At 49.5% G+C, this 26,244-nt stretch overlaps 2 protein-coding genes across 7 annotated transcripts in view; one reads left to right on the forward strand and one right to left on the reverse strand.

Annotated features, from left to right (window-relative positions):
- The window catches only part of senp7b (SUMO specific peptidase 7b), a 67,681-nt gene that overhangs the window by 31,773 nt on the left and 9,664 nt on the right, over positions 1 to 26,244 (reverse strand). For all 3 annotated transcript variants that reach the window (XM_046381785.1, XM_046381784.1, XM_046381792.1), the window contains one exon: positions 18,142 to 18,259. The gene's annotated coding sequence lies outside the window, so the exon portion shown is untranslated. The remainder of the gene's footprint in view (positions 1 to 18,141; positions 18,260 to 26,244) is intronic.
- Positions 850 to 26,244, forward strand: LOC124055194 (BCL-6 corepressor-like). Of its 4 annotated transcripts, none has more exons than XM_046381742.1 (14): positions 850 to 1,267; positions 1,460 to 1,702; positions 4,077 to 4,156; positions 5,711 to 9,439; positions 12,383 to 12,722; positions 13,374 to 13,760; positions 13,860 to 14,087; positions 15,675 to 16,030; positions 18,740 to 18,898; positions 20,264 to 20,430; positions 20,943 to 21,088; positions 22,325 to 22,402; positions 22,695 to 22,878; positions 24,505 to 26,244. In XM_046381742.1, exons 3-14 carry the CDS (start codon positions 4,145 to 4,147, stop codon positions 25,829 to 25,831), a joined length of 7,113 nt encoding a protein of 2,370 aa, XP_046237698.1. In that variant the 5' UTR covers positions 850 to 1,267; positions 1,460 to 1,702; positions 4,077 to 4,144; the 3' UTR covers positions 25,832 to 26,244. The 4 variants fall into 4 exon arrangements, with proteins under 4 accessions (XP_046237698.1, XP_046237700.1, XP_046237701.1 ...); XM_046381743.1 differs by having other exon boundaries at positions 851 to 1,016; positions 1,111 to 1,702; XM_046381744.1 differs by having other exon boundaries at positions 850 to 1,702; positions 4,077 to 4,168.

Raw genomic sequence — 26,244 nt, forward strand, 5'->3', positions numbered from 1 at the left:
TCCGTCCAGTTTTAATCCTGAAAGCAAAGAATGAGAGGAAAAAAGAAATGAAAATGTGCTGAGGAGCTTCACGCGAGCAGCTCTGAGTGAAGTCAGCATCACTAACATAATGACGGACATCCTGCTGCCAAAATAAAAGCATTTAAAACCGGTTTTAAAAAGTTTTCAATTTACTTTTATTTTCGAGAAAAAAAAATATTGAGATTAGGATCAAGTTTGTAATCATTAATTAAAATTTCATCTCAATATTTGAAATGTTTGTCAACAGCAAGCGTTTGCGGACATCTCCTTGAATCAAACTAAAACACATTACTTTAAATATTCAGATGTACACTGTAAAATATGTGAGAAAAGATTACGTTGGCTACAACAAAATACAACTTAAAGACATTTTGGGGAGCTAAAATGATTGTTTCTGGTGGATGAAATTTTAGCTCAACTATGTTTATTTTACATTTATGGTTACTCGTTAATTTTTACATTTAAAAAGATATGATGTGTTTGTATTACTTGAATTTCCCTCGGGATCAACAAAGTATCTCTCTATCCATTACTGTTACTGTTGTAATATCATAATTTTCTGTGATAATATAACACTGTGAAAGAAGTCATTCTACATGATAAATACTTCTCTTACTTCTGATAATTTAAGTATATTTTGCTGATAATACTTCTGTCTGACTTTTACTTGTAACAGAGTGTTTATTTAGACTGTGTATTTCTACTTCACTGCAGTAAAATATCTGAATACTTTTTGAAGCGCAACACACGTCGGTGAATTTATTGTGAAGGCCTACAGCGGAAGTTGGGCGATTTATTTTCGTTGAACTTGACGCTTTGGAGCGCGAGAGCGGCGGGGAAGGACGTAGAGAAAGAGAGGAAGAAGAAGAAGAGAGGGAGGCAGTGTCCGTGTGGAGGAAGAGAAGGAAAAGAGAGGAGGAGGAGGAGGAGGAGGAAGAGTCGGGTAAAACCCAGCAGACAGACGGACGACGGAACCGAAAAGAAAGAAAAGAAACGTGGGATAACGAGTGAACTGCGCGCGCGACACCCTGAGGAATATTTCCGCTTGTGGAGGAATATTTTTGTGAAAAATTTGTTTTTCATTTTCAGGCTGAATTTTTCTGGATTTGATCCCGCTGCTGCCGCTGCTTCCTGCCGGGACTTCGCGGAGGGAAAACACACACACACACACACACACACACACAGAGTTCAGCCCGGTACAGGAGAGAGCGCGCGTATGTGCGCGTGATCGTGCATGCGTGTCCAGGTGTGTGTGTGTGTGTGTGTGTGTCCTCTGGCTGCTTTAATTCATCGCTGTTGTTTTTAAATTGGATGTTTTTCAAACGGAGTTCTGCTCGGCTCCGGACACCTCGTGTTTGTCTTACCTGTGCGCGTTCAGCGCGTCGCCCTCACGCCAGACATAATTCATGAAACACCTTTATTTTTATTTATTTTGCAGTGTGGGTGTTTTTTCCCCGTCCGTGCGCGTGTGTTGCGGCCGTGCACGTGCGCGTCCACGGCCCGTCCTGCATCAGCACGCGGCAGATCAATGAGGATGAATTTGTTTACTTGAGCACGAGAGGGGATTTAAAAACTCCGCTTGTTTTTACCGAATGGATTTTAAGCAAATGAAATAAAACGGAAACATTAAAAACTGGACTTCAGGGAAGAAGAAGAAGAAGAAGAAGAAGAAGAAGAAACGGTGAGTCCCACAAGATGAGACTTCTGCTGACATTTGGTTCCTGTAATAAACCTGTAATATGGCGGATATCGAAGGTTTTACGTTGTCCACGTGGTGGCCTTTGTGCAGTCTGTTGTTGACTCCTTTTACTTTAAGCGTACTGTGTTGTACTTTGTAAATGTGAAGATATTTTCAGGGCCTGTAATGTTGTGATGTTTCTGGAAAGCTCCGCCCCACAGGTGAGTGGGGCGGAGTCAACAGGTGCTCCAGTCAGGCCACTCTGAAGGTCCTCTGTGAAGGGTTTTGAAGAGTTTGATGAACAATGCGGCTGATGAAGCCTTCACTTTGTTTGGCGCGTTTGAAACTTCTCGTGCTTCGTTTCCAGGGTTTTTAGGCGACAGGTGAAACAAACATGATGATGCGATGCTTCAGGTAGCGAACAGTCAAACCAAGTCCGGCTCAGAAGCTGCGGGAGCCTTCCTGGGTCCTTCTCGGTGCCCTGCTGCAGCCCAGATCCTCCATCGTGTTGCTGCTGCTGACTTTATGTTTCTTCAAGCTGTTGGAAAACCTCCAACTCCAACAGCTTAAGTTCACTTGCTTTCCCTCCTTCACTTCCTGTTCTCCATCAATCAGTTTTATCAGCTCAGCAGAGATTTGTTTTCTTTCCTCAATCAAAGTGTGTCCCCGTATCAAACCAAACTTCATTTAAAAAATCCACTCTTTTGCGGTGAACCTTCTCTGATGCAGACCTGTTGTAAAAGCTCTCGTTTCATCGCCGACGCCCTGACTTCCTGTTCGGCTTCAGTTTCATTCACAAAACGTGAACAGAGAAGACCTTCGCACCGCGGAGCTTCCTGTTCTTCAGCCAACAGAGTTCATCAGCCACATGTCAGGCTGAACGCGACTCGTCTGACTGTCAAAGTGACTCGTACGCGAGTGACTCGTGTCTCAGTGAATCCGTTGGGGAGAATCGTTGAACGTAAGCAGGACGCTCGGGCGACTGATTTTTGTTCAGACAAACAGTGACATAAACGTACAATATTTCCCCCTGTGTTGCAGTGGAGTACAGGCAGCAGGTAGCACAGAAAAAGTACCTCAAATTTGTACTTAAATACAACACCGTAGTAAAAGTACTCAGTTACGTTCCACCACTGATGGAAGCTTTTAGAGAGAAAACAAAAAAAATCTGCTGGAAATTTGGCTTTAAACGTGCCTGTAAATTTCCCAGTGAGCAGATCCAGCTGTGTGTGTGTGTGTGTGTGTGTGTGTGTGTGTGTGTGGCGTTCATGCTCATCCATCAAACCACACACACACACACACACACACACAGCTGTCCTTCAATAGTCTGGAGATAAGAGCCGTTATTGAAATCCCAGCTCTCTAACAGCCATCAATCAGCATGTCTGTGTGTGTGTGTGTGTGTGTGTGTGTGTGTGTGTTCTTCGAGCAGCGCTGATACGTTTTCTCTCTCTGCTGGATTATGACTTCCTCGGGAAACGAGGCGACGTGCCTTATCAGTCCTCCGACTGGGCGATAAAACACACACACAGACACACACACAGATGTCAAGTCTCATCACATCGCTGCGGACGTAGAGTTGTGTGTGTGTGTGTGTGTGTGTGTGTGTGTTCTCTGTCTGCCTCGCTGTGTGTGTTTTCCCCAAACCAAACTCCTTTGACTCTTTTTAGAATTTTAGCATCCAAAAGCAGGTTTATTTTCAGCTTCCTCTGGTTGTGTTGTGTCTGGAAAACACGACGACGTTTTCCCTCCTTCGCTGCACTTTCATGTCCTGAAGCCCACAGGATTCATGTGAACTCTGACTGCAATTAAAATGAGTGTAATTCGTGACTTAAAGGCACAGAAAGTCTATGGAGGCTTTGAGCCCAAAAACTCGGCTTTTCACATGAGGTTTTCCAAAGACTGAAATGATTTGGTTTCCCATCATTTTAAAAAACAAATGTGAAAAAGAATCTGACTCCTCTCTACTCAAACTGCCATTTCAGCATGCAAAAATGTCGTTTTGAAAAAGTGGATAAAAGTGAAAGTGCGAGTCTCACGTATTTTGGAAAACACGTGTGTTTTAGTGTGAAAGGAACAACGCAGCTTTTCAAAAACATGTTTCCACGCTTTTCACAAGAGAGTTTTATGGTTTGAGCGTGTGCAAAAGGACGAAGGTTTCTGGCATAAAGACGAGCAGGAGGATGTGAGCACATCAGACGAGTCAGGATGTGTTGAGTCTGGCCTCAACGAAACCTCCGTGGTCTGGTTTGAAAGAGACTTTCACAAATCAGTTTCTACAACAGAGCGAGACTTCTGTTCGTGAACGGAAACCTCAGCGCTGGTTTCAGTCCCGCTTTGAAAACTTCTTCTCATGTGGTTTTCTCTCCGTCTGCAGACATGGCGGACTGAGCGGCGTCCTCGGGGCACACGGGCTCGTCTGAAGCACAAACCAGGAGGCTGCACATGCACAGCATGGTGAGGTGAAAGGTCAGCTTTGTGTTTCTCCGGTGATCTCACCACATGCCAGCTCGATGCAAAAACACACATGCTGCTCTGCTGTGTTTCTGACATTCACAGGAGGAGTCGGAACAAAAGGCTCAGGGCGAAATCAAACCACACACACATTTATGAAATACGTGAAAAACGTGTGATCGAACTGCCAGATCAGATCGCAAAAGTTAATTTCGTTTGTGTTTCTGCTCGTGTCGCCTCACCACATGTCGAGATGCGAATTATTATATATAACACAACATGTCACATGACTAAACGTCACGTGGCGTCGCAGGATGTCACAGAGAATCCCGAGTTTCAAACAAAGTCCTGAAATTCCTCATCAGTCTGGCTGTGCTGCCTGACAGATTTCTGATCAGTCATCAATAAGAAATCAAGAAGCTCTTCGTCTCTGCTGTCTAATCTTCCTCCAGAGCCGAGTGAAGGATTTCGCCGCTTCCTCCATCTCTCAGGCGGCCACTCAGCTGTCTGGATAATTTCCTAATGGCCCTGCGGCTGTTAGCCAATCAGAGATGGTTCACGACGCCGTGTGACAGGAAATTCAATTAGGCTGTTTTTTTCCTTCAGTGTTGCTCTCTCTCTCTCTGTCTTCCTGCTGTGGTTTCCCTTTGTCTCTCGCCCTCTCTTTGTTTATCTCACACTTCCTCTCTCACCTCTGCCTCCCTCTTTTCTCTCTCTCTCTGTTTCCTGTCGAGGGAGAGTGAACGAGGCGCTCCGGGCGTCGTATGTCATCCAGGAATACTAAAAAAAAAAAAAGAACCAAACAGGCTGCTCTTATTTTTCTCCATGAAAGGAAAAATGAAATCACAGGCTTCATTTCCTGCAGTGGAGATTCTGTCAGTGCACAAAATCCTTCTTCCTCCCTTCACTCCTGGTTGTCTTTGGATGGTGTTGAACCGTGTGTTAGCAGGTTTCAGAGTTTTCACTGAACTGCAGAGCTGGTTGGAGTCCAGTCGACGGTGTTGGAGGCTGAGGTGTGGATGAGAGTCAAATAAGAGTCCCACTGTCCTTTCTGCCAACAGGAAGAAGGGAAGTCATCTCAGATCAGTTTTTAAAACGTTTATTGATTGTAAATCACTTCAGGATTTATCATAACTTTCTGTTAACCTTCAAATTAGGGATGACAAGTCCAGAAGTGAGAAAACACATTAATAGCAACATAAACAGACACACTGAGTCAGTTAATTGATTATGTGATTGACTGGAAAAATCTGCATTTTGATGCATTTCTTTTTCTGTCAGTAACCAACAAAGATTCACTGGTTGCAGTGGTAAATTGAGTATCTTTGTGTTTTGGAGTCTCGTATGAACAGAACAACATTATCTTGGGGGTCTGGGAAATTCTGTAATTTTACAATCAATTAATTGGCAGATTATTTGAAAATGAAGACAGTCTCTCTCTCTCACAGCCCCAGATTCTCTGGTCTGGACAGTCCAAGCCCAGCCCATACTGAGTGACACTGGACGACAGGTTTGGTCATTACTTACTCATTACTGACTTCCCTCCTCTTGTTGCAGGTGGATGCCAGCACATCTTACAGGATGAACCCGCTAGCTGCCCTCAGCATCGACCGCAACACTCTGGTGGGGGAAAACTACCGCCCCCACGGAGGAATTTTCTATCCAGGCATCCATCCTCTCTCTGGTGAGAAGTCTCAGGAGGCTGGCACTTCGCTTCCTCTTGGCTATCAGCTCCTTTATAAACCAGATGCAGCCCTGATGGACAGACAGAAATCCCCAAATGTATATGCTGGACTTTATAAGAGTCCACCACCTGGGTTGCAGAAACCCTTAGTTGTCCCTGCTGGAGGTGATGGCCTAGGACTGGACCGCAGAGTTCTGTCTAGTGATAAGCAGTGTGAGCTGGGCCTGAATGGTGCTGGCAGCTTCCTGAGATTGCCCTGGATCAGCCCTTATGCTGATGCAACAATGTACCCCTTCCTGGACATGGCATACAAGGCGTCTTTCTTGTCCCAGCCATCGCCTCTCATCCACCAACAGCTGGCATATCAGTCTCTCTGTGCTGTTGGGGCAGGAAGCAGCACATCTGGAGAAGACAGACTTTTCTATCTGCCTCATTATGCCCCGGCTCATATCTCATCCCCACTGGGCCCCGCAATAAGGATCCATGCAGCCTCTCCAACTCCTGCGGGTCTTTCCCCCCTCTCCCACTGCCAGGACAAGGCCTTACAGGGTCTTGATCCTCAGGTACACCAGGAACGCTCTGCCTTCAGCACCAGTCCACAGATACACCAGGACCCCCAGCCTCAGTCTGCTCACCATACCGAGCGACAACATGGCAGCAGTGGCACAAAATCCAGTCAGCCCACTTCCACCGGCAACACTCTGAGCAGCAAAAGTGATGGAAGCAGCGTTGCCCCTATTAACAGTTCAGCTAGCACTGGTGACGTAGAGTCACCCCCACTCACCCGTTCACCATGCTCAGTTCCCCCTCCCCAGTCTCTCAGCAACACCACTACAAACCTCCAGAAGTCACTTTACAGAAGTTCCTCCTCATCTTCAACCTCACTATCAGTCTCTCACCCCTTTTACATGGGCAGCCTGAGCTCTGAGCACGACTCTCCAATGCAGTCAGGCAGCAGCAAAACCAAAGATGCCAGCTCAGACTGCTGCAGTGCAAAGAAGTGTATATCACCCACAGAGACATCACTGGACAGACCAGTATCCCAGAAGCCTGCCAAAAATCCGGGGGAAAAACCTTTGGATCTGTCTGCCAAAGAGTTGGAAGGATTCTCAAATGGATTCCCCCCAAAATTAGAGGCCCTGGCCAAGTTAGGGTATTTACCAACATCTCCTTACGGGCTGTTAGCCAGTCGGGATAAGCACTTAAAGGAGGGTCTAGCCCCACCTGTTAGCAAGTCGACAAAGACTGCAGTTCATCCTGAAATGATCAGCTCTGGGCCTTCGCCTTGGGTTGTTCTAGGTACTTCCTCAAGTGTCAGCTCTGATCACAGCAGAGGCTCGCAAATTCTGAAAAATAAGAGTGCGGCTCATCATCCACAGCCTCAAAGCTCACCTGGATCTTCTGCAGTTGAGGGAACCAGTATTTCCAGGGACACAGGAAAAAGACCCTCTGCCTCTTCTCCTTCCCAGAAATCCAAAGTTGAATGGCCACGATTCTCCCCTGCTGATTTAGAGAAAGGCCATCCACACAAAAGAGGAGAAACCCATACATGCCCTGGAAAACAGAGCATAACTCCTGTTAAGCTAGAGGCCCAAGAGAGCAAATCTCATCCACAACAGCAGTCTCGCTTGGAAAAAGGAAATTCCTCCAGTCAAATGTATAGTGACTCCTACCTCCCTCCTGGTTTAGGTTACACCAGCCGCTACATCCCATACTCAGTTGCTGAGAATATATCTTTGCAACGTATTACAATACCAAGCAAAGGGCCTGTCTATCCCCATCCAGTCGTGATTGGCAGCAGCAGCTTTTACCCACCTCGCATGGCACCAAAACATGGCCTTCCATATGGAGTACAACCAAATCAGGGTGACTTTATGACATACCAGAATTCCCGGACGATAGCCCCTCCACCTGTTTCCTCCCACTCAGGTCTTGACCGACTCGAGACCCAGGATAAAACCTGGACTGCTGATCAATACAAGAACCAGGAGAGACCAGAGGCTGACAGATCCCACAAGGGTGACAATGAAAGAGAGAAGACCACAAACCAAACCATAAAGACTTCAAACAAAAGCCTCACTTCTGCCAGAGATGATGTAGTTTTTATTGACCTGGTGCGTGACGAGGCAGATGATGATTTGAACAAGCACAGCTCCCTCTCTATGATAAAGGAAGATTCCTCCAAGCATGGCGGCAGTGGTTGTAACCACGTCCGAGAAAAAGTACCATTTCCGCCAAAAGCCCTCCCTCCAGGACATGTTGTGAATCAGAGGCTAGGCGTACTACCCCATGCTTCCCAATCACAGCCTCCTCAACACAACTTTTCTTCACCTCCTTCTCCTTGTGAGGAGATCCCAGAGGAGATCCCAGAAAAGGAAGAGCCACTTAGTCCATTCCCAGACATCCCAGAAGAGCAGACATTGCGCTCTGCCCGGACGTCTCCTCATCAGTATTCCAGACAATGTAAAACTGGAGCTTCTCCTATTGCTGGGGACTTGATAAGAAATGTCACCACTAATGATAGGAATAATGGTGTTGATGGGAAGAGCACTTGTAATGAAGATAAGTCAGAGTACTCAATCAATAAAAATGCTAACACTGAGCAAAGTCCATCCAGAACTGGCAACTCATTCGAGTCTTTGAGCAAACAAAATTGTTCTGGTGGCTGTAACGATTCTAATGTCACGGGAGCAGTGTGTACTGTCACAAGCAACTGTCACTCAGACAGTCCAGTTAGCAGCGCTAAGGGACCAGCATGTAGAGATCTCAGTCCCCAGGTCCCAACATGCAGGAGTTTTAATCCCAGGGTTCCAGCTGGAGGAGTTTCGAACACCAGAGCTCCACTGTGTGTTAACAGTGGAGATGTTAACACTGCAAATTTTGTCAACAGAAATTTTGTGGGCCCATGTTGCATAAATCTGGCTTCAAGGGCTCCAGTTGGTGAACCCAGAATTTTCAGCAGTCCCACTCATGGAAATACCAACACTGTGACTCCTAACTGCAGAAGCATCAATCCCAGATTTACAAATTGTGAAAACCGTAGTGATGTGCAACCATTTTGTGGAAACATGAATCCCAGGGCTCCTGCATGTGGAAACAACTGTTTTAGTTGTCCAAATTGTGTAAATTCAGTCTCTAAAGGCCAATTTTTTAGAAATAACCAGACCTGTGTTAACACCATTCCCAGGGTTCCCACATATGTCAACAAATTCACTCTGGGCCCAACCTGTCAGCATCTTTCACCTGGCAGTCCCACCAATGGAGCCTTTAACTTGTTACCTGCAGCTCTGGTTCGAGAACCTCCAGCTGACAAAGACCAAAAATGTGAAGCCCTTTCCTCCAATGAGACAGAGCCCAGGAGAGAGACGCCAAACTCCGGCCTCATTGCTGCTAGCTCTGGAGACGAGAAGAAAGAGATCCAGGACGGCACGGATCCCCTGGCAGACGAAGAGGTGGGTTCGAGCTGCAGCAAGAACCGACGCTCCGGCCTCACCAAACGCATCGCCAACTCATCCGGCTACGTGGGCGACCAGTTTAAATGCATGACCACGGAGCTTTACGCAGACTCCAGCAAGCTCAGCAGAGAACAGAGAGCACTCCAGGTAAGATCCAAGTGTTCATTTCTTAAAAATTCATCATTCATTAATCAATGAGAAAGTCTGGTGAGACAGTGAGGCCAAATCTCATTTCCACTGGTGGTCTGGAGTGTAATCATTGCACCATCCCTGCCTGTCTGGGTTTGTTTTCTGCTATTGATTTTTCTGCTTACTGTTCATTAAGGCAATTTAACTCTGACTCACAGAGAGGAAACTGTCTTCCTCTTCGCTGCGGTCTAACTGCCGCTGACAGAGCAGTACAAAGTGCATAAAACAGGGAAGACTATCGGCACGGCCACCTAACAGAGCCGATACTCAGCATTTACAATCCGAATCTGCAGTCTGAATAGTTTAATGTGGACCTGCTGAGGACAGATGGCAGGTGTTAGGAGGTGGGATCAGATCAGTTCTGTCACTAACTATACTTTAACCAGACTTTATGTGCCACAGTCAGGATCTTTCCCTGGAGATGAATCTGGATCAAAAGCAGACTTCAGTCTCCAAAATGGAAGCAGCTATCAGAGCCTAAAGAGACGAATCCACTTTGTGTTGGTGGAGGAAGGACAAAGACGTGTTTTCAGACCGAGCTGGTTTATCATGGATGTAGGATGTGGAGAGAGTTAAGATCCAGGATGTGTTTTGTCGAGACGTTTAGACGATCAGGAATAAGGAGGCGTTTTGAGGAGAGCTGCCTTCTCCTCCTCTCTGTTTTCTTTTTCCGTCTACAAGTGTTTCGGGTCGTCCTGAGGTTGAGTTAGGATAACACACCAGCTGTGTGTGTGTGTGTGTGTGTGTGTGGCTTCAGGCAACTGTTATCCTGCTGGTCCCCTCAAACAACGTGAAGAAAATGGAGGCAGAAAGGAAAACTGTCTCTCTTTCTCTCCATCTTTATTTAAGTCTTCTTTTTCCTGTTCATCTCTCACTCACTTGTTTTGCAGCCTTTTGCTCTCGTTATTCCTCTTTCTCTCTTTCTCCACCTCCTCCCCTCGAGATCCCCCCTTCAATTCAAATTAAGTCTCTCCGTCCTCCTCCCTCCTCTCCTCGTCCTCCTCTTCCATCCCTCGGCAGATGGAGGAGGAAGGGAAGCGGTACTTTTAATGAAATCCTCCTCCTCCTCCTCCTTTTTTTTCCTCTTCGACGTGCGGTCTGGCCTCTGTTGTTTTTCCTAATGGAGGCTGGTTTGTGTTGGAGTAAGAATGAATAAATGATGAACGACATTTCCCATCACACAGCTTCTCGTTATGGTGAGAATCGGACCAGAATCATTTCTCCTGTTTCCTGCTGAGCGACAACGAGAGCTGTCAGCGATTTTGTGTGAAGGTCTGAAAACACGTGAAAATCATGCTGCACTTTGAGCAGCTTTGAGTTGCATGATGGGAAATGTTTTAAATCAGTAAGATCACGTCTGAACCTTTGTTACCTTGATGGCAAAAAGCTGAAACATTGAAAGAAGTTTCCCTAAAGTTCTGAGAGGAGTTGAACTGAGAAGACAGTAAAAATACATTTGACCACATTATAAGAATTACTGACACACAATTAATTTGTGATGTTGTTTATCTCACCATAACTGTGTCCATCTCCAGATAACAGACACATTTTAGAATTGAAAGCTCTCTTTGTTTTGCTTATTTTATCATTTTGGCCTTGTTTCAAGCTCCCTGTCGAATTTGTCACGATAAATGTTTTATAACGTGTCGGTGAGACAGCAGATTTTCATTTCCACACATGCTGCTGGAGGAAAGCTGAGCTGTCAGGCTCTTTATTCCCTCTGGAAGGCTGTTTGCTCGGTCAGTCGTGGCTCCTGAAGGAGGGTGGAGGTGGTGCAGGAGGTGCTGAGGGGAGGTTACCGCTCAAATTAACTCACATTTCGCTCCTACGCCCTTGGGTGCTGCCGGCTCGGAGAGGCAGCGTCGGATGGATTTGTAGATCGTTTCACGGGCCATTAATTTTAAAATGGGTTTGTGGTCAGGGCAGAGTGAGGCGAGAGAGAAACACTGGGCTGTCGGGGAGCGCGTGGGGAGTGGTTACCAACGGTTACGAGGTTTGGTTTGGTTCGTCTCCTGCACGATGAACATCCTGCACGGAGGTGCAGTTAAACTGTGAAATGTCAGACAGAAAAAGGTGAAGCGAGACTCCTCGATGCGACCACGTTTCAGAATTAGATGTATGGTGTCAGCTGAAGTGAAAGGACCCAAAACACTCTGAAGGACAGTCGAAGTGCACGCACTAAACTGTAGTCAAACGTGCTTTAAACAAACGTGAATTTGATGTCATAAAAACGAATTCACCCTGGAAGCGCCTGCTCAGTTTTTTGGGGCAGCTTCACCAACTTCATACTTTCTCGCAGTTTGACGCCAGCAGGGAGTTTTTACCTTCAAAGCAGCCGAGTCCAGGGTCACAGAGCGAGTTTTGAAAGCTGATATTTTCTGTGTGTCTGTGGTTTGCGGCAGTGAAATCTTGAAGCTTCCTGAGGCTCCAGCTGCCAGAGAAAATAGCCAAGAACTCACCTGTGCCTGACAGCTGCTGTTTATATCTGAGCACCACTGAAGTCTGCAGTTAAAGCAGAAAACGTCCAACCAGCGAAGGTGATGAGGACCAAATCCTGACTCTTTTTAAAGGAAAAGTCCCCCCAAATGTCAGCCAAAGGATTCTGCTGTCCCTCAGGCATCAACTGAGCCTGTTTTCTGAGGCCGTTAAACGTTTTCTTACATCAGTTTACAGCTCGTCGACATGCAGAGAAGCACAACACTTGTTTAACTTTAAAAGGACCGACTCTTTCTGTCCTCCATGGGTAACAAAAGTGTCGAGGTTTGTTCTCTCTGATCTTTTTAAAACAAGCAGTTGAAATTTAAACTGAAAGACGATGAAGTGTCAGCTGGAGTGAAAGTGCTGAAGTGCTTTGTTCTCCCTGATGTTGTCGTGTTTATCCTTTTTCGCATGTTCTCTCAGCGCGCCATGCTGCGCTTCTCCGAGCTGGAGCTGAAGGAGAAGGAGGGAGGGAGAGAAGAGGAAGAAGAAGAAGGAAAAGAAGAAGAAAAAGAAGGGATGACAGCAGCAGCGGCGGCGGCGGCGGTGGCAGCTGGGGAGACGGAGCTGGCAGACAGCCAGCGGGGAGACAGAGGGAGGCGAGAAGAAGACAAGGAGCAGGAGGAGGAGGGGGAGGAGGAGGGGAGGAAGAAAGAGGGAGGAGGAGGGTGGGAGGGCTGCCAGCAGAGTGAAGGGAGGCGCGGAGGAGGAGGAGGAGGAGGAGGAGGAACCCCGTCTGCAGCCGCCTCTGAGGCACCGAGAGGTAAGAGGATTTCCGGAGAGCTCTGCAGGACGACGTGCATGCACACACACACGCACGCTCACACACACACACACACACACGCTCACACACACGCACGCTCACACACACACACATACATCCCAGTTTTTCAGTTTGAACTCGCTTGAAGTCGTTTGCCTGCTTTCTTTGACTGCTTTTCTGTGCACCGTGTGTGTGTGTGAGCGTGTGTGTGTGTGTGAGCGTGTGTGTGTGTGTGTGAGCGTGTGTCATAAACACACATCTGAACTCTGGGTGCACCTCACTCGCTCTAAGCCGTGTACACGGCTGCCCTCATTTTTTCTAGGAAGTCGTGTGTGCACATTCAGGCAGACTCACATAACACAAATACACACACACCTGAAACACACACACCTGAAACACAAACTGGATCTGTGGAGGTTCATTAAAGATGAAAGTGGTCACGTGATGATTCGGTGTGTGAATGTGAGCTGATGTGAAGCGAAGGTTCGGGTTTCTGGATGAACCGATCAGGTTCCAGCTGAGTGCGGCTCAGGCGAGTCAGGACGTCAGGCTGACGGCGGCGTCGGTGCTCCTGGAGGTCGAGAAGAGCGAAGGCCAGACGTTCGTTTGGCATTCAGACTGAACTCTCGTCATGTTTCTTTGTCTCTGAAGGTCTCCATCCATCCTGCCCTCACAGCAGACTCCCTGTCCTCCAGGAGAAGGATGGCACTTCAGCCGAGGAGCAGAATAAGAGAGAGGGGGAAGAGGGAGGCCCGCAGGAGGAGAAGAAGAAAGAGGAGAGGACTTGTGTCTCGCAGCAGCAGCTCAGGTTTCTGTCCACGCCCAGAGGCCTGATTCAGGGAAACGCCTCCACGCCGGGACTCACGGCTTCAAATCTCAGCTTAAACCGAAGGCGCATCTTCAGCCTGGAGCCCTTCCACCAGAGCAGCATCGTCAGCAGCCGGCAGAAGAGAGGGAGGGAGGAGGAGAGGGAGGAAGACGGGGACGAGGAGGAGGACAGGATGGGACACACCAACAGGAAGACCAACTTAGCCAACGGTAAGAGTCAGCCCAGATGTTCCTCCACCTCATTTTTATTGACTGCTTCCCTCCACCGCAGTTCCTAACTGTGATTGGCTCATTGGTTATCCGCTCCAGACTCGGCGCCGGATGACATAAAGAAGCTGAAGGTTTGCATCGAGCTGAACGGCCTCAGACTCAACAAGCCCCGCCTCCCCGGGGAGCTCAGCCACTGGCTGACCTCTGGCCACAGGTCGGTGGATGTCGACAGGAAGTTCAGGATGGACATGCCAGCCTTCAGGGGGAGGTCAGAGGTCAGCGCAGGCTGGTGTGGGCGTCCGTTTGTGAAGAGCGACGACCAGAGAGGTAAATCTGATCATTTATGTTTTACTTTGGTCTGTTTGTCTGTGATTGCTTCTGTGGACGTGAACGTCTCCTCTGAGGACCATGAAAGAATGAGCCTTTTTATTTGCTGTCTCAGTTTTTATAGTAGTTGCAGTATTTAGTTGATTTTTAGGGATGCTTTTATTCTGAAGGCAGCAGCTGCAGAATGTGTTTCTGCTAAAGTCCTCGTCCTCGTCCTCCTCGTCCTCTCGTCTCTCTTTCCTCTCTGCGATGGTCGGAGCTCACGAGTGGAAAAACGTCCCCGATGTGTGTGTGTTTTCACGTGTGTGTATGACCCTGTAGCGCCGTGATGTCGTCTCTCACACACACACACACAGTAATGTTCGAGGAGTGTGTTAGCAGCATCCTCTGTGTGTTTAGTGCTGCGTTCAGCATCAGGATGTCATGTCACTCAAACTAAATCCAGGAGGTGACGTCGTGGAGAGTAACGGAGAACGTTTCCTCAGGTCCTGTACTGCGGTTCTGAGGTTCCTGCACTTCAGGTTCTACTGAACTTCTTCCACCACTTTTCATCTCTGATGTAAAGTTTAATTTCTTTTCTCGTCCGTCTCTCGCACTTCACTCCAAGGTCAAAACGCGTCAGAAAACAAAAATGAGTGAAAACACAACATTAAGAAAACAGTTTGCTAAATTCCCACCTCGTGAACACGACGAACGGTGTCGCACTCGAATGCACCGCGAGACTGACAGGACATCAGCAACACACACACACACACACACCATTACGTGCTGTATATGTTAATCCTGTTCACACAGAACGAGTGTGTCGGTGTGCAAAACATCTGTGTGTGTGTGTGTGTCCAGGCTTATAAATAATTCAGCAGATGGAAGTGGCGTGACTCCCCGAAACAACCTCTGGCTGTGCGTGTGTGTGTGTGTGTTTCCTGCAGGCGTCTGCAATGGAAAACAGAAAACTCTCTCTCTCTCTCTCTCTCTCCTCCCCTCCCCCACTCTCTGCTGCCTCGTCCGCCCGCTGACTCGCCCGCCTGCTCGCCGCTCCACTCGAGCGAGGAGGCTCTGTGTTTCTTTGTTCCTCTCCCTCGCTCTTCCTGTCTCTTATTATCCAACTCGTCCCCCGCTGAAGGACAGACAGTCGCTCATTTGTTGGCGAGGAGGAAGAGCGTGCACGCACACGCACGGGGAAACCAGAGAAGAAGAAGAACGATGAGGGCGATCTGCACGAAAAGGTTCAATTTGACGAGCGAAGACGTGCGAACACGAGCTGAAGCAGCATGAAAACAAACACGTGTGTTTGACAGGATGTCGTCAGCGGAATGTGAACACGCCAACCGTGAACGCGGGTTTTCGGTGTCAAGTCCGATTGGCTCTGACGTCAAACTGAAATGTTCAATTCAGTCCAAAAAATTCACTGCTGAAGACGCTGACTGCAGTGTCACAGCAGTCCGCTGCCGCTTGTCTGTCGACACGTTAACTAGCATGAACACAGAAAACATACGAGCTAACGTTAGCCTGTTAGCGTTCAGCTCACAGAAAACACAGAGCTGCACTCACTCCTTCTTTCCACCTGTCTTTCTGTGTTTCCCTCAGTTTTCCACGTGGCTCCGCCCTCTCCGCCCGCCCATCTCCCCCGGCAACCGTGCGGCTCCGCCCCACGGCAACCCTCCCCTGCATCCTTCACCTCCTTCAGCTCCTCCCGCCTCCACGACAAGCATCAGAAGCTGAAAGAGAGTCGCAGGGTCTCCACTTTCCTCCCTTCCTTACCTCCTCTTCCTCCCCCCTCCTCCTCCTCCCCCTCCTCCTCACCTGACCTCCATCCCCTCCACTGCCACGACGATGAGCTCAACAAGCCGCAGGGCAAGCGTCCCTGCAAGACGAAGCACACGGGAGCAGAGACGGCGAGGGAGGACGGGAGAGACGGGGGAGGAACCGACAGCGAGGAGAAGGTGAGTTTTGTAGTTTTCTGCACCTCCAAATCGTCTCCCGATGGAGGTCGGTGGAGTTTAATTTGATCTGAGGCCACACCCACACCGATATCCACCCCCGATCTCGTTTCAGTTTCAAAACTGATTCCCTCTGTCACGTGAGCTCGGCCTTCGCTAGCCGCGGATCCCTCCGTCCGTCGGCTGAAGTCAGACTTAAATCCCTGAAGTCCTCCGCGAGGAAGCGTTTTGTTGTCGTCGTTGTCGAGTTTAGTTTGCGGCAGACGTGTAAACACAGCGACCGATCTGACTCGGCACGACTCGAACGCCCTCGAGCTCCAGCACACCCACACTGACACCCGGGGAGAAGCTGTGGAGGGGGCGCTTGTTCTTCCTCCTCCATATCGCTTCATGTGCACAACAAACCGAACGCCAAAAGCGCCCATGAAATAAAAAAGTGAGGAGAAAGAAAACAAGTTCTCATGTCCGAGGAAAACAGCTGAGGCTTCAGCTCGGCTCCTCTGACGGCAGCTTTTACAGCAAGCAGCCAAAACATGAACAGACTTTCAAACAAGGCAGCACATCAGGGTTGACAAAACAGCAGCATAACATTTGGTGAAAAACCCAAAACTACAAAAGTTTTCCCCCACGAGTCCGAGTCCCAACATGAGTCCGAGTCCCAACGCGAGTCCAAGTCCCAACGCAAGTCCGAGTCCCAACATGAGTCTGAGTCCCAAAACAAGTCAGAGTCCCAACACGTGTCTGAGTCTCAAAACAAGTCCGAGTCCCAACATGAGTCTGAGTCCCAAAACAAGTCAGAGTCCCAACACGTGTCTGAGTCTCAAAACAAGTCCGAGTCCCAACATGAGTCTGAGTCCCAAAACAAGTCCGAGTCCCAATAACATGAGTCCGAGTCCCAAAACAAGTCTGAGTCCCAACGCGAGTCCAAGTCCCAACACGAGTCCGAGTCCCAACATGAGTCTGAGTCTCAAAATAAGTCCGAGTCCCAACACGTGTCTGAGTCTCAAAACAAGTCCGAGTCCCAACGCGAGTCGTGTCTGAGCGGTGCTGCGAGGCAGATTCAAACACACCCCTGACAACAACACACTCCTGTGGGTTTGTGTGTGATGACAAACTGCTGAAGCCTCCGTCAGCCCTGCTGCTGCTCCTCCCTCCTTTCTTCCCTCTCTGTTAATCGTTGCAATTATCGTCCTGATTGGAGCTCGCTGGGAAGACTCAGCAGGGACGAAGTGTGTGCGTGCGTGTGTGTGTGTGTGTGTGTGTGTGCGTGTGTGTGTGTGTGTGTGTGTGCGTGTGCATGTGAGTAATTCAATTCACTGCAGATTAAAGTGAAGGAGAGAGCGAGCGAGTGAACGAGGGAAGGAGGGAGGGATGGAGTGATTGAAGGTTATGGAGGAAGAATAATATTCTCCACATGTATACCACGTGTGTGTGTGTGTGTGTGTGTGTGTGCGTGTGTGTGCATGTGTGTTTCAGTGTGTGTGTGTGTGTGTGTGTGTGTGGCTGCCTGTGCCGTTTTGACAGCTGCTGCACCGGAGATTTCCTCAGGGCAGCGAGGACACACACGCACACACACACACATGCACACACACACACACGCACACACACACACACACACACACACACACACACACACACACACACAGCCTCTCTCTCTCTCTCTCTCTCAACCCTCCTCCTTGTTTGAGTCTGCTGCGCTAGAAAACACACACACACACACACACACACACCTCCAGGGCAAAGCTCGCATCCTGTTTGTCGATGCGTGGCGGCGAGCGGCTTCGTTTGACAGACGCCCGCGCACACACATTACACACACAAACACATTAAAGCGCACACGCCGTCTGGCTGCTAAGCAGCGGAGACGGTTGCCGTGGCTTCAGCAGCTCAGCGATGCAGCTTTTCGTCCGTGTGTACCTGCCTGTGATCGACCTCATTTCAGCTTCAATCAAAATATTTTTACTCTTTGCATCAATTTCAAATCCTCTGATCTGAATGACAGAAAATTAATTTTGAATACAAACATTTGTTTTCATTTCCTTTGGCTGCTTTAGCAGTACTTCAGGTATTAGTACAAACAGTACGAGGTCTGTACTCTGTTGAGTCTGACTGACCAGTTTGGCCTTCAGGGTCCCCCAGGTGTTGCCGGACCAGGTGTCCTCCACAGGTCCTGGGTCTTCCCCGCCGTCCTCACTTCCTGTCCTGAAGCCTGATTTCTTGTTCAACGCAGTTCTGCAAATGTTTCACAATAAAAGCATGTTGTTGTTAATGCAGCTCGACACTTCCTGTTTCCTGTGGTGAGGTTTGCAGACTCCACCCTTCCTCCTCTTCCTCCTGAGCTTTCTGTCATTGTCCTTAGGCATACACACACACACTCACACACACACACACACACTCACACACACAAACACACTCACACTCACACAAACACACAGTTGAGGAAGCAGAGGTGGTGACAGTGCTATTTTCAACCAAGCCTGGAAAACTAGGGCTGTGTGCGTGTGTGTGTGTGCGTGTGTGTGTACGTGCATGTGTGTGTGTGTGTGTGTCTGATCTCTGACAGTGATGGATGGAGAAAGAGGCCGAGCTCCTGTTTTCATGTGTGTGTTTAATTGCTTTGTGGGTAATAAAACTGAACCTCAAGCACAGGCTGATCACTTTTAATGTCTCTGCTTTGTTTCCCCACACACACACACACGCACACACACGCAGGTCTCTCTGTCTGACCGGTCTCGATCGCCCACCCGGCGGCCTCCCTCTCCGCGGCTCACACACCCCAGCCGTCCCGTCCCGCCTGAAATCCGCCGGCTCATCGTGAACAAAAACGCAGGAGAGACGCTGCTGCAGCGCGCCGCCCGCCTGGGATACGAGGTAATGTGAAACAAATGCACACAGGTGTGTGGACAGGTGGGGTGGGCGGAGTCAGAGGGCTCATAAGTGAACTTTAGAAAACCCGACTGATGCATTTGGGTCTTGTCGTTTTTTGTGCTTTTGTTTCGAAGCCGAACTCGATGAAGTCGAGCTGAAGTCGTGTCTCCTCACACGCTTCAGGCTGACATTTTCAACATGAGAAATTAACATGGAAATGAAGCCGTGAGCCTTCCTCCTCCTCCTCCTCCTCCTCCTCCTCCTCCTCGCTCAGTCTTTTTCTCCCTCTTCCTTGAACTTTAATCCCTCGCTTCCCGATGAAAGAGATTAGAGACTCTCCCTCCTGTTTAATTGAATCAGCCGTTGGCTCGTCCCTCCGTCTCTCGCCTTCCATCGCTTTGTCTCAGAAAGCAAAGTCGTCCTTTAACCTCACGCTAATTCGTAACACGTAAACAGGCTTAAACCCGAGCGCGCGTGTGTGTGTGCGCAGAGTCGCAGCGACAGACGAGAATCAGAAATCATCACATCAGTCACAAACATCCAGAATGCGATTTCAGATTCATCGCACTGATCTCAGCCCACAGTTCAGAGCAGAACAAACCAAACGCAGAGAGCGAGACGTTCAGATTTAATGACTCTGTGAGCTTTGCTGTAGCGCCACCACAAGGACAAACGCGTCTACAACAGGAGCCGTCAGCTGGACATGAGAGGCAGAGCTCGGAGTCTCCACATGTCCTCTATTGACATTCAGTCGACGTGTGGAAATCATTCGGAGGCAGAAAACTCAGTGTGTGTGCGTACGTGTGTGTGAGCGAGTATGAGCGTGTGCAGGCATTTGTAAAAACCACACACACACACACACACACACACACACACACACTCTGAATATTTCATGTGCCGTGTGGCAGCTCTTGTCGTTCTGTCTCTTTCGCCTGCGCTCGCTCGCTCGCTCTCGTTGAGGTGCAGCGGCGAAGCTAACGAGCTCAGTTTGCAAATGAAGCCGTCATCCATCACGACACACACGCCCGCACACAGGCGCAAACACACACACACAGTTTTTCTTCAAGCTGCAATCACTTCCAGAGAGGCGGAGGAGGGGGGCCTCTGGAGCTGGAACTGTTCCTGTGTTTTCTCACACACCTGGAAGGTGGGGTAAACACCACACGACCACATGATTTGGATGTTATGACCGCTCGGTCTCTCCGCTCTGATTGGTCAGCACACGTCAAGCCCAGCGAGTGAAATCTGGCCTGCTTGTGTCTCCGTCAGAACCTCATGAGGCGTCGGTTGTCGTCTGTGGTTCACTCTGAAATTTAGGACAATATTCCTCTGGCCTCACTGGCTGTCCTCGTGTCTCCTTGTGTCCAGGAGGTGGTGCTGTACTGCCTGGAGCGGCGGATCTGTGAAGTTAACCATCGAGACAACGCCGGGTACTGCGCTCTGCACGAGGCCTGCGCCCGCGGCTGGCTGGGCATCGTACGCCACCTAGTGGAGCACGGAGCTGACGTCAACTGCAGCGCTCAGGATGGAACCAGGTATGAGACCGGCCTGGGGGTCAGACCAGTCAGGATGGTCAGACCAGCCAGGGGCAGACCGGCCAGGGGGTCAGACCACTCAGCGGGGTCAGTCCAGTCAGGCGGAAAGACAGACCAGCCAGGGTCAGACCAGTCAGGATGGTCAGACCAGCCAGGGTCAGACCGGCCAGGGGGTCAGACCAGTCAGGATGGTCAGACCAGCCAGGATCACACCGGCCAGGTGGTCAGACCAGTCAGCGGGGTCAGTCCAGTCAGGCGGAAAGACAGACCAGCCAGGGTCAGACCAGTCAGGGGGGTTAGTCCAGCCAGGATCAGACCGGCCAGGGTCAGACCGGCCAGGGGGTCAGACCAGTCAGGGTCAGACCAGTCAGGGGAGTCTGAAAATCTGTGTGTTCACACAGGAGCCTGATGGGTCTGAGGTTGTTAGTTTTCTCTTGCTTCGTTTTGTTTAGTAAAACGTGAAGCTTGACTTGCTTTCATTCAGAGTGAATCGATTCTGTCTTCCGCTTCAGACCGCTGCATGACGCCGTGGAGAACGACCACATGGAGGTCGTGCGCTTCCTGCTGGCCTGCGGCGCTGACCCCACCCTCACCTCCTACTCTGGGCGAGGACCAATCAACATGACCCACAGCGCTGCCATGGAAACCTTCCTGGAGGGTAGGAGGGAGAGGAGGGAGTCGTGTGTGTGTGTGTGAGTGAGTGTGTGTGTGTGTGTGTGTGTGTGTGTGTGTGAGTGTGTGAGTGTGTGTGTGAGTGTGTGTGTGATTCAGCCCCGTCTGATGGAATTCTGTTCATGACTGTTCAGACTGAAGACAAGACGATCAATCAGCCGCTCAATAACAAATAATCAACAAAAACTTTAATAAAGTTTTTATAAAGTCATCATTTCTTGAAATTCAGAATATGATGAAAGCAAAGTTGTTCTTTCACAGTCGCTTTGTAACCGTCACAGAATGAGTCGGTTGTTGTTTTATTGTTGGAAACGAAAGCAGTTTCGCGATGTGTTTGAAGGAGAAGCTCGAGCCCAGCAGGGATGTGGTTTTCTCCAGACCTGAAGACCTGAAACCGGCAGCCAAACGAAGTCCAACACGACAAGTTCAGTCTCAGCTTCTCTTAACATCAGGACTTCATTCTCAAAAAGAAACAGAAGAAGACAAAACGAAAAGAACGAAACCGATTCAGTGTGAGCGAGAGAAACGGCAGAGTAAACGGGAACGAAACAGACGAGAGGAAGCGCGTGTGTGTGCCTGTCTGTGTGTGTGTGTGTGCCTGTGTGAGTGTGTGTGAGTGTGTGTGTGTGTGTGCCCGTGCCTGTGTGTGTGTGTGTGTACCCGTGTGTGTGTGTGTGTGCCCGTGCCTGTGTGTGTGTGTGTGTGTGTGTGCCCGTGCCTGTGTGTGTGTGTGTGTGTGTGTGCCCGTGTGTGTGTGTGTGTGTGTGTGTGTGTGTGTGTGTGCGCGTGTGTGTGTGTGTGTGTGCCAGCCAGCCGGTCTGATTTCCATTCGCTGCCTGTATTTGTTCTCTCCGTCTCTTTTCCTCTCTCTCGCTCTCTCTCCAGAGGGGTTTAATGAGGCTTGGCTGTTGAATCCCAGAACAGCTTACTGCCACACACACACACACACGCACACACACACACACAGGCACACACACACACACACACACACTCTCTCCTGCCAGCATCCGTCTCCTCAGCGCCAAGCGCCGCAGCGACAAGCCGGCACCGTCTGAGCACAAACACTCATCTTCTTCTTCCCGTCTTTCACAGTGTGTGCGTGTGCGTGTGTGTGTGTGTGCGTGTGTTTTCCTCTATTGTTTCATCTCGCTGCCTTCATCCTCTCTGATTGGTCGGCCCTTTGATTGGCCACAAAAGCCGCTAACTGCGTGTTTCCCTGCAGACTATCTGTGCGACCTCCAGGGAAGGTCGGAGGACGATCCAGGACTCTGCTGGGAGTTTTACGGCAGCTCGGTGTGCGGTTAGTTCACACACAAACACACATGGTTTTATGTGCACAGACACAATCATCAGAAGAGACAGACAGGACAAGTAATTTGGGGTTAGAGGAAGTCGGCCGTGACAGCCCACAGCTAAAAGAAAAGAAAGACGGTTCATGTGGTCCTGAAGGAATGAGAGTCGGACCAGGAAAAGAGACGACGTGTTTAAGGTCAGACTAAAAAAATCAGGAAGACAAGGACTCCCACTGCACAAATGAAGACTGAAGGGACTGCAGTACACTGAGTCTCTGTGTTTTTTGTGTGTTATTCCAGAGCCGTCCAGCGCGGGGGGAGTCTATAACATTCTTGCGGATCCCCCAGGGCCGGACGAGGAGGAGGAGGACGAAGAGGAGGACGAGGATGAGGAGCAGAGAGCCAGGAGAGAGGTGTTTGAGTTTGAGCTGTCCGACCGGCCGCTGCTACCCTGCTACAACATCCAGGTGTCTCTGTCCCAGGGGTGAGTTCGAGATCCAGGTGTGAAACTCGTAACCGAGCGAGCAGCTGACGGTGAACTTTAGACCAGGACGACTTCAGCCAAACACGCCGGAGCCAAAGTGGGACTTCAGGAACAAAGCGACCGTCTGCTGGTTCCGTTGAGTCCACGACTCTCGGGTTTTCCTTTGGCATGGGATCGCGGCAGGGGTTTCGCCTGGTCGGGCCGACCGGAGATCAGAGGGGGACGTTAGCGCTGAGGTGTCGACCTCACGTTTATGCCCAAAAACATCTGACGCTATGAGAGCGAATCTGCGGCGAGCGAACAGACCTGACTGAGACTAAAGGACAAGTGGGTCAAAAAAAGCAGGACCACAGGAGGATTAAAGGCCTGAAATAACTCGGAGCAGAGGAGCTAACGAAGACCACACCCACACACACTTCGTCTTTTCTTATTCGCACTCTTCCCTTTTCTGTCTCACACTCACACTTCCTCCCTCAGTGTTGTTCTAACACGTCTCCCTCCTTTTCACACTCACACTCGGTCCAATTAACGTGGCGGAAAGGCAGCTTAGAAAAGAAAGGAGGAGACGGCGGAGGAGGGAGAGAGCAAATGAAGGGTAGTGTGAGTGGAAAGAAAAGAGATCCGCTGAGGAGGAGGAGACGGAGAGGGGGAGAGAGAGAGATAAAGGCAGGACAGACGGAGAGGTCGTTAACGAGGATTGCATCGCCGTGGCGACGCGGCTAATTGGCTTCCACTTCGTCTTCCTCCCCTGTCGCTTTTCTCCTCCTCTCTTTCTCCTCTCCTCTCTCTCATTTTTTCCTCTCGTGTCTGATGTAGTATTAATGGCTCCTCCCGGGTACAAGGCCACCGGGTACTCACACACACACACACACACACACACACACACACTGGCTTGTTTAACATTCCAGCAGCAACTGGCTTTAAAGCAACATGTGGCCTTGTCTGCTGCTTTGTGTGTGTGTGTGTGTGTGTGTGTGTGCGTATTGAGCTTCATTTGCCCTTGACACACACACATTCACACACACATTGACAGACATTGTGAATCAATAACGGCTCTGTTGATGTCACGGCTGTCCACAGCAGCATGTCTGAAAGAGAACCCGTCTCTTCCTCCTTCCTCACTCTGACATTTAATGGCAGCCAAATTTCAAATTCTGCCTGAACTGAATGTTTAATCTATAATCAAACACGAGTGCAACCCTTCGGTGAAACTCACTTGCTCTGCCGCCCTCGCACAGCATTTGTTCTATCCGAAACCGAAGTGTTCATCGCAACTCGTTTCCAGAAAAATGTTTTGTCTCATGTGTGAGAGAAGCCCTCAGCACTGCAGAATGTTTCACCTGAACGGTTCAAGCCAACTCAGGACGGTTGGACATGTGCAGCCCAGTCTGAGAACATGTGCAGGACAAAAAACTTGGCTAACAAGAACATAAGTGAACACAGTTTATTCAGCAGGTGTGTTTGTGCTCCCAACCAAAGCCCAGATGTTGCTGCGATGAAGCCCTTCCCTCGTGTCAGTCCCCCGACATCATAACGGAGATGTTCGAAACACTGAGGTCACGGGGCCAAATTCTTCTCTGAGTCTCGTCTGTGAAAACTCACTCGTTTTCTCTCCTCCTCCCGCAGGCCGAGGAACTGGCTCCTCCTTTCCGACGTCCTGGGTCGACTTCGGATGACGTCGCGGTCTTTCCGGCGACTCTTCCCACAGCTCAATGTGCAGTCCATCCCTGAGGACGAGTTCTACCGGCAAGCGTCCCTGTCCCAGCTCCTGACGGGTCCTGATGAGCAGGAGCTGGCCTCCTTCAGGCCCGATGTTAAGGACCCTTTGGAGCTGGTGGAGGCCACCCCCGAGCTGGCCGGCATGCTCGGCTCCTCCCTGGAGTTTGTGGACACTCGCTGGGACTCTCTGGAGTCTTCGCCTCCTCCAACGCCGCCGTCACAAAGACAGCCACTAAGACCACCATTACTGCCCCCTCAGCGTCTGCAGGGCACTGAGGCTGATCAAAACAGGAGCACAGAGTCCGGACAAGTGCAAGGACTTAAAAATCTAGTGAATTCTATTCCAGCAGCTAAAATGGAAACCAAAATGGATTCTGGCATGTGGGAACCACCACAGCCAGGAAGTAAAAACACTGGAGTTCCTGTAAAGCCAAACAGGGCAGTGAACGCTAACATGTGGGAGCCACACAGACAACAAAGTAGGCACACCTGGATCCCTAATTCTGCCAATTTGGACTCTAACGTGTGTTACCGACAACATATTAAGGATACTGGGGCGGCTAATTCTGCTACTCTGGACTCTCAAATTGGCTCGAGCATGTGTGAACAACAACAGCAAGGAGACAAATCCAGTAGGACCTCTCCAGTCAAGTCCGACGCAGCGGCTGGTGCGAACATGTGGGAACCACAGCGACTTCGAAGTCGGATCACAGTGAATTCTGACAATAAAGAGGAAGCTGGCCTGTCGGAGCCACAGCGAATACAGCATGAGAACACAGCTGATCCAGCAAACTCAAATAATACAGGGGACGCTGACGAACATCAGGATCCAAGGAGAAAGACTGCCGGGGTTTGGAACCCGACACACCAGCTTGCTCCAGGCAATGACAGTGTTTGGGATCTGCAACGTCTGAGAAGTCAGGATGCAGGAGTCACCAGCCCCGACAAGGCAGGCGCTACGGTGGACGCTAACACGTGGGAACGCCAGGGAATAAAGAGAGTGGGTGGCACCAGCACAGCACCCAAACGAGAAGCCAACCCCTGTGACAACCAAAGCCACGGAGCTAAGACCATAAAGATGGAACCCACCTGGCAAAGGAACCTCGGCAACGTCAGAGTCCACATCAGGGATCTTGGGATGAAAGTGGGGGGGGGTACAATCCAGAGAGATGAAAAGAAAGATCCCAGGAAGGCCACTGGGAAGGGGGGCGCCAGGGTGAAAACGAGATTGTGACAACACAATGTAAGCAGGGAAAAGATATGCTGAGACAGACTGAGAAACGTCAATACAGAATTCCATAAAGAAAATGCACGATTTTATACAAAAATGAATATGTGTGTGTATATTGTAAATGAGCGAACATATTCGGACTTGGACAAAGAGCAGACGTCCTCTGTAGAGAGACTGTAAAGTAAGTGTAATGTGTGCGCTATATGTGTACTGTAAATATGTGTGAGTTTTTTATTTATTAGCACAGATATCACTGCTTTTAAATCTGTGCTTTGTACATTCAGTCTGGTGTAAATACGATGAGATCTCTGTTGTGTGGTTCGTCGGCTGGGAGGTTGTTAACTTTGTGTGTTATTTTGTATTCCTGTGGGCTTTCGTCACCAAAATAATGTCCAATAAACATGAAGAATAAGAAA

This window comes from Scatophagus argus, chromosome 24, assembly GCF_020382885.2.
Source record: "Scatophagus argus isolate fScaArg1 chromosome 24, fScaArg1.pri, whole genome shotgun sequence".
In the NCBI taxonomy this organism is placed as follows: Eukaryota; Metazoa; Chordata; class Actinopteri; family Scatophagidae; genus Scatophagus; species Scatophagus argus.